An 18349-nucleotide genomic window follows, 5' to 3' on the forward strand; every position below is an offset into this window, starting at 1 on the left:
CCTAAAGCTGCACGATGTTGTATAAACACAGCAGGTCAGGCCTGGATGGAAAGGCCATGGTCTGTATTAGAATTAAATGCTACATCAGTTCTGTAATCTAATGTTCAGTTTCTTAATCTTATTGTGTTTTCTCTTGGAACCGTAAGTAATAAACAATGCCATCTGTAAAAGTTACATGAGCAATTCCAAGCCCCTGCTTTTGCCCCAGAAGTTAGAACTATGTTTTTTAATTGGAAAAGGGTGAGAGAATGGCTCAATTTTGTGACATGGGTCTTTTAAAACATATTTATTTATTTGGCTGTGCCAGGACTTAGTTGCAGCATGTGAAATCTAGTGCCCTGAACAAGGATGGAACCCAGGCCCCCTGTATTGGGAACACGGAGTCTTAGCCACTGGATTACCAGGGCAGTTCCTATGAGTCTTTAAACTTCTTCCTTCACAGCTTTTATCTTCACGTACCTCAGGGTTCTGGGTGTAGCTAAAACTCTTGCCTGGTACCAGGAAGAGCCAAGGACAGGCAGAGGGACTTCAGCCTCTGAGCTTGATTCTGTCTCTCCTGGAAACTGTGTTCCTAGGATTGATTGCCTCAATGGTTCAGAGAATTCCAGCTCCCAAGCTGTGGCTACCACATGCTGAACTCAAGCTAGCTGAGAGGAACTGATCTCTCCTTTTTAAAAATCTCTTTCTGTAATTTCTTTTTGTTTTTCTCTTTCTTCCCCTTTCTCCTGTTTATCTCTCTTTTTTCTTTCTCTCTGTTCCTTGGCCTCTTTGTCACCTGTTTGCCTTTTCTTCCCCACTCTAGTCATTTGTGTCACCACTGTATTGAATGAAGTATATGCTGAACTATCTTATTTTTATTGAATAGAGCTTTATGTCGCCCATTCACAGTTTTAAAAATCAGGTGAAAATAACCTTTATCCCTCAAAAACAAGGACTTCTCAGGTGTTTCAGTGGTAAATAATCCAACTGCCAATAAAGGAGATGCTGGAGACATGGGTTTGACCCCTGGGTTGGTAAGATCCACTGGAGGAGGGCATGATGACCCACTCCAGTATTCTTGCCTGGAGAATCATGGACAGAGGAGCATGGTGGCCTAAAGTCCATGGGGTTGCAAAGATATGACTTAGGGACTGAGCTCACACCTACGCTCAAAAGCAAACAAAACTCCAGCAATCCTATCCCAACTATATTAAGTTCATTTTTATTTGTGTTTGTTCATTACTGTATTAATTGGTATATTTATTAGATATATTCCATATCCAGACACTGTGCCATTCTGGTAGACCCAGTATGTAACCTCACTGGACTCACCATCTAGTCAGGAAGAGAGACCTGTGACAGGCAATTACAAAATGAAATAAAGCAAATACTCTGATGTAAGGGCAGGTGTGGGGACCATATGGAGGGGTGGCCCTGATTATTCAGGGTGGGGAAGCGTGCTCAGGGCATGCTTCCTGGGGCACTGGCTCTTGGAAATGTTTAAGGTGGAGAGCAATGGTAGGTGGTGGTGGTGATTTAGTCGCTAAGTCATGTCTAACTCTTGTGACTCCATGCACTGTAGCCTGCCAGGGTCTTCTGTCCTTGGGATTCTCCAGGCAAGAATACTGGAGGGGGTTGCCATTTCCTCCTCAAGGGGATCTTCCTGACCCAGGGATTGAACCCACATCTCCTGCATTGGCAGGTGGATTCTTTATCACTGGGCCACTGGAGCTTCCCTGAGCAATGGTAACCTTCCCCCAGTAAAAGAGTAGCCTACGTAATTCAGTACATGGAAAAATCAGTAGTCTTTCCAGGTCTTGGGAGCTGAGCTAAGGGTCACCTCTGGCCTAACCCTTGATGAGGGTTGTGATTTTTCCTTTGACTGCTCTACTCAGTCTGAATTTGCTTAGTTGCAAATTGAAAGTGAACTCAATTACATCAAGATTCAGACCATTTGATTTTACTTTCCTTTGATCATAAAAATCACCAAACATTGGATAGAGCAAGTCTGCGTGCATATTGAGAAATTATTCAAATGATCCTTTCCTCTGCTCTTCATCAACTCATTGGCTGTTAACACGTTTTCTGAATGGGGCAGCCATAGCTGAAGAGCTGTGAATTCTCTGGATGTGATCAGGGCAAGATAGAACACTCAAGGATAGAAAGGGAAGCTGGTGACGTTACCTCCTCCAGACTTCTTCCATGTGGCAGACAGAGTTTAAACTATTATTTGGTAATAGTTGTACCTCCTTCATAAGGTTGTGGCCAGGATTAAATGTGGCAACACATATACAAAGCTCTCAGAATAGAACCTGACTCAAAAACAGTAAGGAATATATTGCTCCATAAGGATGTCTGCTGTCATTTCTCAGTGTTCTCTCTGGCTGAAACTAACCTCATCATGTCAGCTCGATTCCTAGTATCATTATTTGTCTTTGAATGTGTCATCAAACCACCCCACAAAGCATACTTGAGGAGTAAGTATTAAAAGTATTTTCAGTCAATGTATTTGCATGTATCTGTATGTAGAAATAGGCTTTCCTGGTGGCTCAGTGGTAAAGAATCCACCTGCCAATGTGGGAGACACGGGTTGGATTCCTGGGCTGGGAAGATTCCCCTGGAGAAGAAAATGGCACCTCACCCACCCTAGTATTCTTTCCTGAGAAATCCTATGGACAGAGGAGCCTGGGGAGCTAGCCGTCTAGGCAGTCACAAAAGAGTCGGACATGACTTAGCAACTAAACAACAACAAGCATATGTAGAAATACTATAAGGTTAATGGTAAGACTTTATCATTTGTTATCAGATATTCTTTAAAGGAATATTTGAGCTCTGCCTTGAGCTGCACATCTCAGCACTATGAAATCTAAGGGAAGAATTCAAAACAGAAATGCACCTGGCTCTTTGCTGCACCGTGTACCTGAGTCTTTTCTAAAGCTTTTGGGTGGCCCTGCCCTTTTGCCTTCTAGCAGCACAAAGAATAAAAGAAGACAGTCACCCTGTGCTGAAGGGCCAGATTTAAGCCCTGATAACGGGTATCATGAAGCACAAACAGCCTCCTCTGTTTGCTGAGTCTCATCACACAGGGCAGAACCCTGGATGAAGGCGAAGCTGTAAATTAAGGGTGAGGAAAAGTGGCTTCTCCCAGGCCCCGGTAGCACCGGTGTGTGCAATTCTCTTTTGCAAGAGGTCACTGAGTCAAACGCTGTGGATGGATAATTTTATGGCCACTAATAAAATTTATAGCCAAAGCAAGCTAAGATAATAAGGGTAATCAAACATCCAGCCATGGAACATAGGAATCCCAACATGGCCTCTTGGCGCTGATGGGGGGCGGGGAGACTGGACAGCATGGGGAGTTTATTCAGACTTAAGGCAGCCGAAGGGTCTGAGAGGTGATCTGTGCGCCTGGGAGCCGTGAGGACTGGGCCAGGTCTGGGACCAGGCTCAAGTTAAATGTGGCACTGCCTCTGTTCTGTGGACAGCATGCTGAGGGCTGTAGGAAAATTAACCAAAGCGTTCATGTCTAAAAGTCAACAGTGGCATAGGAAAGGATCTGAACCAACCCAATTCTAGAATACTCCATCATAGAAAGAGTGTTAACCCACTGTTCAGGTGTGATTTGACGTGAGTGAAGTCACGTGAGTGAAGATGAGGAATGATAGCGTTTGACTTGGCAAGTGTGCCGAATTCAGATGCGGTTTAACCCAAGGGTCCAGTTCTGCTGGGGGCTTTCTTCAGCCCCTTCTGGCTCTCCTGGTTTCCCTTCCCATTGCCTCTGTGGCTGAGGACTCTGGCTGACCTCATCTCCTGTAGGCTGCGGGCATAGGCTGGTGGGGTCCTGTCACCGAGACCACCCTGCAAACTCACCCTCAGAGTCCCTGGAGGACACGCCCCCCCTTCTCTGACTTGGCCTAGACCCTCAGAGTCCTCACGACACCCTCTAAAATGACAAAGCAGGCACAGGCCACTTGGGACAAACTGAAGGGGATTAACTCTTTGATGCTGGGTATTTTTGTTTTGTTCCTTTGTTTTTATTATTGTGGTAAAATAGACATAACCTAAACTTCCCCCTTTGGTGTTTCTGGATAAAGAATCTTTTGTCCCTGAGGTGAGTCTCACACGGAGAAAATATCAGCACCTCTGCTATGTTCCAGGAGACGCCTGTGCACCAGCACAGTCTCTCATACTACAGGGCAATCTCCTCTTGAACTACTTCTTCAAGTGATTCTAGAACATTCGGGAAATATTTAGAGCACCTACTATGTGCCAATAAACTGTGGAACATTCTGAAAGAGATGGGAATACAGACCACCTGACCTGCCTCTTGAGAAACCTGTATGCAGGTCAAGAAGCAGCAGTTAGAACTGGACATGGAACAACAGACTATTTCCAAATAGGAAAAGGAGTACGTCAAGGCTGTATATTATCACCGTGCTTATTTAACTTATATGCAGAGTATGATCATGCAAAATGCAAGGAGGTCCAACCAGTCCATCCTAAAGGAGATCAGTCCTGGATGTTCACTGGAAGGACTGATGCTAAAGCTGAAACTCCAATACTTTGGCCACCTCATGCAAAGAGTTGACTCACTGGAAAAGAGTCTGATGCTGGGAGGGATTGGGGGCAGGAGGAGAAGGGGACGACAAAGAATGAGATGGCTGGATGGCATCGCTGACTCGATGGACATGAAGTTGAGTGAACTCTGGGAGTTGGTGATGGACAGGGAGGCCTGGCGTGCTGTGATTCATGGGGTCGCAAAGAGTTGGACACAACTGAGTGACTGAACTGAACTGAACTGTGTGCCAGGCATTGCTTTAAGAGCTCTGAACTTTCAGGTACAACCAAATAACTGAGTTGAACCCTGGAGATGTTATCATGGATGTGGGGCCGTGTTGTGAATTAAGGGGAGCACTGTCCTTCCAGCTTTGGTTTCTTTCCACAGGCTTTTTTTCTTAGTCCTTTCAGTGAGTGGATTCTCGGGCTGTCCCTTTAGTCAGCAGTCTCCTGGTGCTCCTTAGTCTAACTTTTTTTTTTTTTAATTGTGGTAAAATATACATGATAAAATTTGCCATTTTAACAATTTGTGATTTACCGTTAGTTCTGTGGCATTAAGTGTGTTTGTGTGTTGTGCGGTCATTGCCACCATCCATCTCTAGACCTTGCCCATCTTCCCAGACAGAAACTCTTTCCTCCTCCAGCTCCCCCTGTCCTTCTCCCCAGGCCCCTGGCAACCAATGTTGTACCTTCTTTCTTTATAAACTTAACTACTCCAGGTGTCTCATACAATTGGAATCATACAATATTTTTCCTTTTTTTTTTTTTTGTTAAAACATCTTTAGATGAGATTAGTGGGAAACCCATTTTACTACCATAGTTTTCAGTAGACTTTCTTCAGGCAAAAAGAGCCAACAGTAGTTAACCTGCTGCAGTGTTTCTGCTGAGACTTCTAAGCAAGACCTTGTGCTGTGACATCAGCTCTGGCCCCTTTCCAAATCCTGCTCAGGAAGGATGCTCTCCACTGCGCATGGGACCGGAGCGCCTTTGAGGCGTGCATCCCTTCAGTTCCGGGCAGGTCTGCTTTCCAGGGGGAGAACAGCTAGGCAGAGGGAGATTAGGGTTGAGATGGGATCAAGTTTGCCCAATCACTCAGGGGCAAAAGGCACGACAAGGAGAGAGCGCAGTGGAACAGCTTAGTGAGGGCCGAGGGCAGCCAGCCCAGGCCACACTAACCTGCCCAGACACTGCAGAAGAAGAGATCATTCAGGCTTCGGAGACATCCCAGCGCTTCCCTAGTGGGTTGGTAATTCCTCTTGTTTCTCTGCCTGCCAGGATCAAATGAACATAACTCATAGAAGGAAGCATTTTGGTCCCCAGAAGGAGTGGTTCCACAGTTAGAGACACACATCCGTGGTGCTGGCAAGAATCCTCTGTGCTGCTGTCCTTGCCTCACCAAGTGCAGCTGCTTCCCCAAGGGGAGCCTGCTCTGGAGGGGAAGGGTTGCAGGGGAGGGGGCCTCTGCCAGAGGCTGTTACAGCCGGCCCCAGAAGTCACTCAAGTAGGGACTGACACATTCCTTCAGTGAAAGCAAAGACTCATATACAGAAAGGGAAGAAAAATTCTCTCTCCCCCCACTCTCTGATATGGGCAAAAACTAAGTAAGTTAATGCAGTCTATCTCACTGCAGTGTGATTACTGGAGAAGGACACTGCTCTCTTACCCTATCATCACAGCTTCCGATTACCCTATGACTGAAATGCAGGGTCTATGCCATCAGCTCTAACTGTTTACCTTTGGTTTGGAGGTCCATTTTTTGACCTTGTCCTTTGCAGATTTGTTTATCTCATCTATATTTTACATAGGCTTTTTGAAAGTGTATTCTGCAGTCCTCATTCCCTGAGAGTGCAACAGCTGACAGCATAGACAATACCAAAGGTTGATATTAGCTGTGTCCAGTCTCTTCAGGATAACTGAATTGGTTTGTGCTTACATACATCAAAAATATTTATTGAGCATCACTGTTTTTGCCGGTGGCTCAGTGGTAAAAAATACTCCTCCCGTGCAGGAGATGCTAATTCAATCTCTGGGTCAGAAAGATTCCCCTGGAGAAGGAAATGGCATCCCACTCCAGTATTTTTGCCTAGGAAATCCCAGAGGAGCCTGGTGGGCTACGGTCCATGGGGTCAAGAAGAGTTGGACATGATTTTGTGCCTAAAACAACTGTTTTCAAAATCATATCAGAGGGAGGATAAGGGGAGGAGGGAGGTGGGAGGGGGTTTCGGGAGGGGGAACTCATGTACACCCGGGGCGGATTCATGTCAGTGTATGGCAAAACCAACCAATATAATATTGTAAAGTAATTAGCCTCCAATAAAAATAAAAATTAAAAAAAAATAAAAATATTAAGTAACAGTGTAAGTAATAAATAACAATAAAGGAGCTATCCCAATATGAATCACCTAAGAGAAAATGCTTTACATGTTATATTCTGGGATTTAGGGTCATAATGTCATTGAATACAATGACTGAGAGGGATGCGTTTGCTGTCCATAAATGTCTCCACACAGGAAATGGATACTGTGGTGTTTTCTGCTGCCTCAGCAGAGTCAAAGGGAGATGGCTTTCTGGGTCAATAATGCCATTTAAGATGAACCCTCAACCTGTCACACTCTGGAAGCTCTCAGATGCCTTCCTGTTGGTGGGGAAGTTAAAGGTCAATGGCTTATAGATTGCGATTTGCAATGTGAAAGCCACCTTGGTTGATAATAGCCAAACATCTTTTGTCTTGATTATAACCGAATGTAAGATCTGAGACTTCTTTGTTGACCAGTATGTCCTGAGGTGTCAGTGCAAACATGTAAATATGATTGTGAGACATGACTCTTGCCTAAGATGAGAATGTAAGGGAGGAGCTTTATCTGTGAGGTCTGTGCACAGGAATGTTAGTGGGGACGCCCATGCACACCGAAGACCCCACGTGGACAAGGACGCACATGCGCAGACACCCAGGCCCCCTCCTCCCCGTGCCTGGTTCCTTTACTGCCCGTCTCCTGTTTAATTGACCACCACTCGAGGGATGTGATGTGGTGTTTGGAAAGTCAGATACTGTTTGTTGTGTTAGTGAAACTGTCCAATGTAACTGAGATGGGGGAGCTAACTGCACGTTTTAATCAGAACTAAACCTGAAACCAAACAAAATCCTGTGGTAAAAATCTAGTCCCCCTAAAGTTAGTGACTAGAACCCCCTGGCAGGTTTTCAGTTGCTGCTTCTAGACTCTAACATACCCACGTAATCAAGATCACGAATCCTTTCCCCTAGAACTTTACATTTTTTAAACATGTTAACCTGGAGAGAATGAGCTTTGGGGATATGAATTTTCCCAGGAAGAGTCTGGTAGCTTTCACAGTGTCGTGAGAGAAGAAATTCAGGACAGTCTGAAAAGCGGAGGTAAACGGTAGTCCTCTAAAAAGAAGGCTTTTGATTGCAGATTGTTTCTGGCCTGGTCTGAAACTCCTGCTGTCTGGGCATTTTCTTGCATGGTGGACTGTGGGGAGGGGGCCACTAGAGCCACTGTGAGGGGACAGTTAAAGCCAGGGCGGTGTTTGGACGGAGTGTGGAGAACAGGATGAAAATATCTCAGAATCAAACAAATCGGGGTCCAGTCTTGGCTCCTTCTCACTGGCCACTCTCCCCTGAGGAGGCACCCTGGCTTTCTGACCATCAGCCTCTTAGAATCCAGCTTCCGCAGGCCTGCAGTGAGGGCTCTGTGGGACCGACCGCTACAGTCCACCCCTCAGCTCTACCTACCCGCCCACCTACCTGGCCCCACCAAAGGTGGGATTGCTGCACAACTGGTGATGGGGTTGGGGTTCTCTTCGCCCTTTAGAGGAGCAGAGTCTTCCGGGCAGATCTGTCCAGAACAGAGCCTTCATTATGGCTGGTAGTGAAAGAGTGGGCCCTTCTCAGAGAGACTTGCTTTTGAAGTGCGGGGGGCCCTTGGCTGGGGGGAAAGGCCACTGCCCTGAAATAAAATTCAGAACCCAGGGGAGAGTGAGTGCTGTTAGATCAGTGGTCTGCCTCCCAGGAGGGTCGGCTCGGGAATGTGGGGTGGGGAAGGGGGTGTTAGTTCTGTCACAAGGATGATCAAGGAAGGAAATCGGAATCCCTTAGGGGCTGTAGGGTCTGCCCCGCATGGCTCCTGAGACCCAGCTCTGGCTCAGGAAGCGGTGGGGTGGAGGGAATTCACAGTGAGGTCTCTCTCAGTCATTCGTGTCGTATGACTGGGGCTGTAGCCCGTGAGCGCACCCGGGGCCTCTTCCCTTCAGAAGGAGGTTGGGACCCAGGTTCAGCAGCTGCTCACCCAGGAAGGCCAGTAGGTAAGCACAGACACCTTCTTTCCTTCCGGTTCCCTGAGGACCTCTTTGACCTAAAGATTTGGCTAGAAACACATTTTGGAAGCTCCCCGTTGCCAAATCACAGACAACATTCCTACATCCCTTCCTCCCTTATTTTGGAGAGGGAGAGGAAACGTCTTTCTTTGGCTGACTGCAAGTTTTTTGCTCTAGCTTTCTTTCAAATCTCTTGAGGTCAGTGACCGTGGTAGTTTAGTCACAAAGTCATGTCCAGCTCTCGCGACCCCCTGGACTGTAGCCCACCAGGCTCCTCTGTCTATGGGATTTCTCAGGGAAGAACACTGGAGTGGGTTGCCATTTCCTTCTCCGGAGGTCAGTGACTAACTAAAGTTTATTCCATGTAATCTGCCAAGTCTGATTCCCAGGTTATTCAGTAAACTTCAGTCACTGAGATGAGATCTTACAATAATTAAAAAAAAAAGAATATAGTTAGAAATCTGCATTTCTGTCTGAACTTCCCTACTTAATGGCTGAACAGCCATGGACAAATTACTGACTCCCCTGAATCTCTCTTTTCTCATCTGTGAAATGGGAATAATAGCCAATTTGTCTGCCTAACATAATATTGATAGTTTCAAATGAGGTTTGTAAGAGGAAGAAGAGGTTCATTATCACCAAAGAGGTCAACAGGTATTAGGGCCACCTTTTTTCTATTCGTGATGCTATAACCATCATAGATACAGAGCTTTAGCCTTCTCTACTTAATGTGTGACCAGTACAGTGACAAGCTGTCACAATTTCAGAGAGCCACAGGAAGAATTTGGATGGGAATAGTTGTTTCATAGCCAAATTTCAGCCAATTACCTTGTTTCTTTTATAGTGGGACAGTTCAGTTACAACTTGTGTGTAGTTTGAGGGGTTGAGGAAAAGGGACGTTTTTATAACAAGCATGACAGTACCATAGTAAGAAGAGCTCTATCAAAACCCAGCATTTTAAAGCCTCTGCTCCAGTGTGTATATGAAAAATCATTGCTTATGTGCCAAGGGGGCTCCCTTTCTTTCAGAACAGCCTAGAATATGATTTTATTTGTTCAGTTAAAGCAGCTGTAGTTGCCTCTGTTGAGAGCAAACTTAGTTGGGCTATTTTTCAGAATCATAAAGATTTGACTAAAGGGGAGATAACAGATAGGAGTTATGCTTTAGGCCAGCTATTTTGTGGATTATCTTTGTATACAAAACTGATGCCAGTGAGCCAGTGAGTTGTACACAGCTTTCAGGGGAAAAAAGTAAATATTGAAGATACAGGAGACTGTGAGAAATGTTAGCATATATGCCTGCCACAGTACCTGGCTCGTACTAAGTACCCAGTGTGTGGTTGTTCATGTGAAGTAATGGACAAATGAATTACAGGTCTGGAAAAGAGGCAGCTCTTGATTCCTAAACTAGCACAGAGTGGAGCCAGGTGTCACTACACTTCGGTGGTGACAGGGAGAAGGAAGATACTGGTATATCCAAACAGGCAAACAAAATAGAAATACAGTGACATTTTTTAAAGATCTAAGACTTCTTATTTAAAGGACTTAAGGAAAACCATTTAATTAGATAAATATGAGAAGTAGAAAATAATAATAGCTTAGATTTATTCCAAAAATATGTTTTGGACATCCCAGCATTGTGTATTCTCTGGGAATATAGTGGTAACCCTTGATCCACTATCCTGGGGCTTCTGTGTAGTGAGAGACCATGCTGTTTGTTGTTGTTTAGTGGCTAAGTTGTGTCTGACTCCTTGCAGCCCCATGGACTATAGACCACCAGGCTCCTTTGTCCAGTATTCTGAGGAATACTGGAGTGGGTTGCCATTTCCTTCTCTGGGGGAATCTTCCCACCCCAGGGATCCAACCTGTGTTCCCTGCACTGGCAGGAGGATTCTTTGCCACTGAGTTATCAGGGAAGCCCCAATGACCTACTCTTAAATGCATACTAGAAACCAAGGTAAAGATACTGAAGGAAGGACTGCAGTTCTGTAAAAGCTCCACAGAGGCTGGAGGCAGATTGGAAGAAGGCTTCTGTGAGAAGTGATGCTTGAGCTTGGATCTGAAGGAAAAGTAAATGCATTCCAAATGGAGAGTGAAGGCATGTGCAAAGACCCTGTTGCAAGAGGAGCCTGTTTGAGAAACTTAAGGGAGGCTAGAATCCTGGAGTATAGAGATTGAGGGGGAGGTCAGTTAGCATTGCTGTAGCTGTTTGTATATTTTTCCTGAAAGTTTGTAATCTCTGAAGACAACACTGGGTGTTAATTACTAATAACGTGAACTTTTAGGTGGGGAGATCATACAGCAGTTGGCATTTGGGAGGGTGCCCCCTTCCCATTTTGCAACAAGCAGAACAAAACCTAGAGGATGCTCCAAAGGAACCACAGGGCGAGCTCAGCCAAGCTCTTTGGGTGTGTGATGTCTTGGAAGGCACATGGTGAAGAAGATCATGGACTCAGTTCAGTTCAGTCAGTCAGTTGTGTCTGACTCTTTGCGACCCCATGGACTGCAGGACACCAGGCTTCCTTGTCCATCGCCAACTTCCAGAGCTTGCTCAGACTCATGTCCATCGAGTCAGTGATGCCATCCAACCATCTCATCCTTTGTCGTCCCGCCTTCATCTTCTCCTCCTGCCTTCAGTTTTTTCCAGCATCAGGGTTTTTTTCCAATGAGTCAGTTCTTTGCATGGGGTGGCCAAAGTATTGGCCCCCACTGAAATCACAACCCTGACCATGTCTGGAAAGGGGGAACCAGGAGGGAGGGCAATGTGCCAGGGACATGGGCAATTCAGTTCCCTCTATGATTTGATTTCTTTTAAAATGTATTTCCTAAAATATAAAATGTTAACTTTTGTTTTTTATAATCCCTGTCATATGTCTGATCATTATTTGATTTTTTTCCTATATGTGTAAAGTTTTTCTTTTAATTAGGAGAAAGGGAAGGAGAAGGGGAGGTCAAGGAAAAGAGTTGGGGCTCGTGCTGGCCTTGGAGTCAGAATCCTGGTCGCAACCGACATTCGTTTGGGCAAATCACTTCTCTGTTCCTCAGTTTCCTTAATTAAGAAAACCAGGATGACCTTGACTTCACGTCTAGCTCTAAAACATTCTCTGATCCTAATTTCTAAAAGCAACTGAGGGGACTTCCCTGGTGGTGCAGTGGCCACGAGTCTGTGCTCCCTATATAGGGGGCCCAGGTTCCATCCCCAGTCAGGGAACTAGACTGCTCATGCTGCATCTGGGAGTTTACATGCTGCATGTAGGAGTTTGCACGCCGCCAGCAAAAGATCCTGATTGCCACCACGAAGATCGCAGACCCCGTGTGTGACAACTAAGACCCGGTACAGGCAAATAAATAAAATAAAAGCAACCGATTATTGAGCAATTGTATTTAGAGGCTTAAGAATTGAGTGTCCCATGTCCACTAAGCTCCAGTTCTTTAAAGGATAGAGTTTCTTGCTCGGCACAAGGTAGCCAGTAGCTCTCTTTTAAAGAGGCCAGTGCATGGAAATTCATTTGCTGGGTGACACTGTGAAAAGCCATGTGTGCACAGGATCATTGCATTCCTCATGGGCCAGACTCAGGAACCTAGAGCTGCCCAGAAGCCCGTGCCTCTGTGTTAGGCCATCGTTTGCCAAACATCCTAGTGTCTTCTCTGTGGGTTCGTAGGGCATCTGCAAGGACTGTTCATACATAGAGAGGCAGAAGAATTCCATTCCCTTCCCTCCGAACTTCAGATTATAGTGACATTAATGAAAAGGAAACAACACAAGCAGAAGATCAGATGGTAGCTACAGTCAGTGAATGCATTTTATAAGTGGTAACGAATCGCAAAACTCACGCAACTGGTTTACTGACTCTTTTTCAGTTGTCTTTGTGTATTAAAAGCAGTGTATGTGTCTCTTAGATTGTAGCTGCTTGATGAAAAGAAAATGGTGCTACAAATTTTGGAGTTTTGTGGGGGGACATTGTCCAGGATGGCATCATGTACTACCAGTGCTTCATAAACACCCGTTTTGTGCCGACAACAAAGTGCATGGCGGTGGCCAGGTCCCTGGTTGTTTCAGCTGCCCCCACTCCAGCCTGCCTCATTCCTCTGGTAGAGTGGCAGTTGGTTGAGGGGGGCCCACACCCCATGAGCAGCAGAGGAAGCCCCAGGGCAGCAGTCCCTGTCTCTGCAGGGGGTGTCCTCCAGGCCATGGGCTGTCTTTCCTGCCTACTGTCCGCTTTTGCTGATGTAGGTTGAGTTTCTTTACCATGCATTTAATGAATGAGAATAAGAAAGTGTGTGTTGGCAGAGTTACAAGTGAATAATGCCAAGACTTTCCAAGTCAGAGCGTGAATTGAAGCAGAGCAAAGTTTCAAGTCTATGGAGCTCAAGAGTAATAGCTATTCTTCTAATAATGGAAAGTACAAATGTTTTATGTTCAAAGGTTAACAAATGGACTCTTTCACTGGCCTTCTGGCCTGCTCAGTTACAAAGTAGAAACTGTTCCTGATCTTTGCCTTATTGCTCTTGTATTTTCTAGGCAATTAGAAACATTTTCCACTCAACATTTAAGAGGTTTGAACTGCCTGGAGACCAGTTTTTTTTGTTTTTTTTTTTTAACAAAACTAAAAAGTTTCCTTAAAAAAAAACAAAACAAAAACCCAACAGTTTTTCCTTTTTGTAAGTAGACTGAAGTTTTAAAGTACCAGGCTTTGAAGACAACACACTTAGACTTGCCTGCATAATTGTTGCATTTGCCATGGGATTAGCACTTTCCAAAAGTATATTTCTATATGGGTATCTAACTTTGCCCAGAAGTCTGGTTCTTCACGGTCTATTATGTGCATTTAGGCAAAATGGACCCATCCCCATCCACTAGAATTTGCATCATGAAGTCAATTATCGCCAATAAAATGGAAACCATTTATCTTAATGAACCAGTAGGAAAATTAAGTCTGTTGAAATGGTCTAAACCCTCCAAGAAAAAAAAAATTAGTAATTCATGGTGGACTGTATGTATTTTTACGAACTCCTCCAAGTCATCTCTTTGCTGACTGCCTACAGCAACAACAACAGTAACAAATAGTGCTTTGTTTAATTTCTTAGGTTCTTCATTAGCAGGTTCACTTCTGCCTTAATAAAAATGATATCTTTGTCCCACTTGTCTATTTGAGAGCACTGAGGGCCATTCCTGGTAAGAAACCAGCACTAGCTGGTCTTACTGGTCTGGTCTTGGGCTGCAAATAGTGTTGATTAATGACTTCTGCTTTCACCTCCAAATGGAAGGGAGACACAGACGTGATTGAAACTTACAATGTCAGAGGATCATTTTATTCCATTACATTTAATGAAAGTGAGGTATACTAGCTAAAATGCGGGAAAATGGCCTCAGAGAAGCCCTAGACTCTACGTGTAGTGTGTACGTGTCCCGTGTCACTGAGAGCATGTGGGGAATGTGTTCCTCCCAGTCCCCCGCCCCCCATCCCCATCTCCCCTGCACTCTGGCCTCGACCCCAAAACAGAGAGGCTGCCAGTGGGGGTCAGGAAATGCCATGAGCCACAGGTAATGAGCTCGATATCCGTTTTCCTTGTCAGATCTCCCAGCTGATGACAGAGCCTGGCCGGGAAGGCCTAACAGAGGCGGCGCTGAATCGCTACAATGCGGACAAGCCTTCGGCCTGCAGCGGAGTCCCCGCCCCACAGGGCTCCTGCATGGCCAGCGAGACCTCCTCGGGCACCTCGGTGGCCGCGTCCTTCTTCGCCAGGTAAGAGAGGTGTCCAGAGCCTCAGTTCTTCCAGGTCAGCCCACCTGGTTAGCCTCTCAAGTGGACCAGTTTAGCTAAAACTCTGGCAGGAATTTGGGGCTGTTGTTTGACTTTGCTCTTTAAGTCACAGTTTCTTGACCTCAGCTCTTTGACATCTTGGGCCAGATAATCCTTTGTCGTGAGGACTGTCATGTGCTTATAGAATGTTCAGCAGCGACCTTGGCCTCTACTTGCCACATTCCCGTGGTACCTTCCCTGGTTGTGGTTGTCCAGTCACTGAGTCGTGTCTCACTCTTTGTGACCTCAGGGACTGCAGCATGCCTGGCTTCCCTGTCCTTCACCATCTCCCAGAGTTTGCACAAACTCATGTCCATTGAGTTGTTGTGACAACCTAAACTGTCCCCAGATGTTGCCAAACTTTGCCTGCATCGAGAACCTGTGTTGAGAATACGTGACCATCTAAAGATGGTCTCCACGGGATGCGGACTTTTATGGGTGCAGCCCCATGGCTGGTGTTTCCAGCTATGTATTCTCATTACAGAAAACGAACTACTGACAATTTAACTATTAAATAGATGGCAGTTTTCTTCCTTCCTGACAGACTAGCTGTATCGTTGTCAAACTATCCAGCTCATTCCAGAAACTTAAAAAAAGAATGCTGAGAAATAAAAAAGAAAGGTATTTCAACAATGTTTTCTGCCTAATTTTAGCAACATGGCAGAGACAGGGCAGGAGACAAAGGACAGCTGGGAAGGAAAGCACTTCAGAGACTGTCTAATTTGATCCCTTATTTTATGAAAGAGGAAACTGAGGACCAAAGTTAAACTGTGAGGCAGTTTATAGCAAAGCCAGAAATGGAAACCAGATTCCTCTGCTTTTTTCTCTGACTCATTCTCTGATGCTTGGAACTGAACCATAGAAAGCGTTCTGTACCTGAGATTCATGAGCTCCTCGTCCCTGGCAGCTTAGCTGGTAAAGAATCTGCCTGCAATGCAGGAGAACCAGGTTCAATCCCTGGGTCAGGAAGATCCCCTGGAACAGGGAATGGCTACTCGCTCCAGTATTCTTGCCTGGAGAATTCCATGGACAGAGGAGCCTGGCAGGTAACAGTCCATGGGGTCGCCAAGAGTTGGACAAGACTGAGAGACTAGCACTTTCTTTCACTTTCACTTACCTGTAGAAAACTTTCTGGACTTAAGATTCGTGAGCTCCTGAGTCAGTAGGGTGTATACTAAATAGCATCAACTATGAAATCAGAAGACCACATGGGTTTGAGTTGCTGGACTTCCTCAGTGTCCTCATCTTTAAAATGAGGGTAATACCTAATCCTCAGAGTTGTTCTGAAGAGTAAGATGATTGTAAATTATAAAGTATGTGCCATACAAATGAGAATTCACTATGGGCTTCCCTGGTGGCTCAGCTGGTAAAGAATCTGCCTGTAATGCAGGACACCTGGGTTCGATCCCTGGGTTGGGAAGATCCCCTAGAGAAGTGAACGGCTACCCACTCCAGTATTGTGGCCTGGAGAATTCCAAGGACTGTATAGTCCATGGGGTTGCAAAGAGTCGGACATGATTGAGCGACTTTCACTTTCATGGATGTCAGTAGAGTGTCAGTAAGAAGGAACACTGTTCGGCTTTCTTGTTTTCCTTAGGAATGGTAACATCCAAAGCACAAATCTGTTGAAAGGACTCTGATTAGGAAGGGAGTGAGTTAGAGGGGGAACAGAGACTGACCTCTTGGATAAGACACGATAAAGCCAGCACACGGGGCTTGATGGAAGACTGGTTTTGAGGTCCCGAGGGTTCCTTGGTGCCATGTGTATTGTCCTAGGAACAGTTGGGCCAACTTGAATGTATAGGATCTAACAGGAAACATGTATGTAGTGGCCGCCTGACAACAGAGTCCATCATGTTAGCTCTTTCTGTACGTGAATTTCTGTGTTGTCTGGGACCACTGTGCAAGCTTACTGGGAGGTCATATCCATGCCATTCAAGGAGAGAAGAAAGAGATGGAACAGAATATGAGGAAATGCCACAAGTACAGAAGACCCCAGGTCCTAGGTAGGCTATTAAGAACATGTCCGGAGGAGGGTGACCAAATGGTGAGGAACTTGGAAGCCATGTCCTGGTAGGTTTATTCTGGAGATGGGAGCCCTTGGCTGTCTCATAGGCCATCACATAAAAGAGGGATTTGGATGGTTGTATCAAACACCCTATTATGTGGGCAGAGGCCAAATAAAACCTGAAGTAAAAGGGAGGGCTCTCTCAGCTCAGAATGAAGGAGAACTAGCTCACAATTCACACTGCCCCAGGAGACAGCAAGGTCCCCATTGCTGAGGGAGACCAAGCTTGCACTGGGTGACTACCCAACGTTGTTTCTGGCAAGAACATTCAGTGTCCAAATAATTTCAGCCACCTCATCCAATTTCATCATTTTATAAAATTAGAGTTTGGAAAAATCAAGTGACTTTCTCAAGGTTGTATAGTCCATGGTTGGCATAATCAGTACTAGACTGTTAATTTCCAGTGTTGTGCCCATTTATCTTTGCTATTATGTTTTATTTATTTATTGGAGGCTAATTACTTTACAATATTATATTGGTTTGTTTTGCCATACAGTGACATGAATCCGCCCTGGGTGTACATGTGTTCCCCTTCTTAAACCCCCCTCCCACCTCCCTCCTCCCCATATCCTCCCTCCAGGTCATCCGTGTGTACCAGCCCCGAGCATCCTGTATCATGCATTGAACCTGGACTGGTGATTCATTTCACATATGATAATATACATGCTTCAATGCCATTCTCCCAAATCATCCCACCCTCACTCTCTCCCACAGAGTCCCAAAGACTGTTCTATACACCTGTGTCTCTTTTGCTGTCTCGTATACAGGGTTAAGGTTACCATCTTTCTAAATTCCATATATATGTGTTAGTATGCTGTATTGGCATTTTCCTTTCTGGCTTACTTCACTCTGTATAATAGGCTCCAATTTCATCCACTTCATTAGAACTGATTCAAATGTATTCTTTTTGATGGCTGAATAATACTCCATTGTGTAAATGTACCAAAGCTTTCTTATCCATTCGCCTGCAGATGGACATCTAGGTTGCTTCCATGTCCTCACTATTATAAACAGTGCTGCAGTGAACATTGGAGTACATGTGTTTCTTTCAATTCGGTTTCCTCGGTGTGTATGCCCAGGAGTGCGATTGCTGGATCATATGGCAGTTCTTCTCATATGAACTTTCAAAAAGCTGGAAAGAATTCGGAGGGCTGCCTAAATCCTTGTTATTGCTTTCTTTGTGATGAATTTTGATAGCACTTGAAGCTTAATGGTTTAAGGCATTAAAAGTACATGGCATGCTTTTACTGCCATGTGTAAAATAGATAGCTAGTGGGAAGCTGCTGTATAGCACACAGAGCTCAGCTCAGTGCTCTGTGATGACCTAGAGGGCGGGATGTGATGAGGCGGGGAGGGGGCTCAGGAGGGAGGGGCTATATGTATATACTTTTAGCTGATTCACTTTGTTGTATAGCAGAAACTAATATGGCATTGTAAAGCAATTTTATATGTACATATATATATATATAATAAAAAGGGATTAGGACTAATAATGGAGATATAACCTTACATGCCGTAGTTGGGTGATCAACATTCATATAAGAAATACTTACATACAGATATAGGAAATCTAATTGGTTTATTACATAAATTAGCAAAATAAATCTTTT

General features: G+C 45.0%; 1 protein-coding gene across 3 annotated transcripts in view; it reads left to right on the forward strand.

Moving 5' to 3' along the window:
* KIF26B (kinesin family member 26B) overlaps positions 1-18349 on the forward strand; it is a 531529-nt gene that overhangs the window by 235068 nt on the left and 278112 nt on the right. For all 3 annotated transcript variants that reach the window (XM_055419734.2, XM_055419735.2, XM_088845508.1), the window contains one exon: positions 14445-14614. In XM_055419734.2, coding sequence (XP_055275709.2) covers positions 14445-14614 — 170 coding nt within the window. The remainder of the gene's footprint in view (positions 1-14444; positions 14615-18349) is intronic.

This window comes from Moschus berezovskii, chromosome 17, assembly GCF_049115385.1.
Source record: "Moschus berezovskii isolate FMDL1 chromosome 17, NW_MosBer_1.0, whole genome shotgun sequence".
Classification (NCBI taxonomy): Eukaryota; Metazoa; Chordata; class Mammalia; order Artiodactyla; family Moschidae; genus Moschus; species Moschus berezovskii.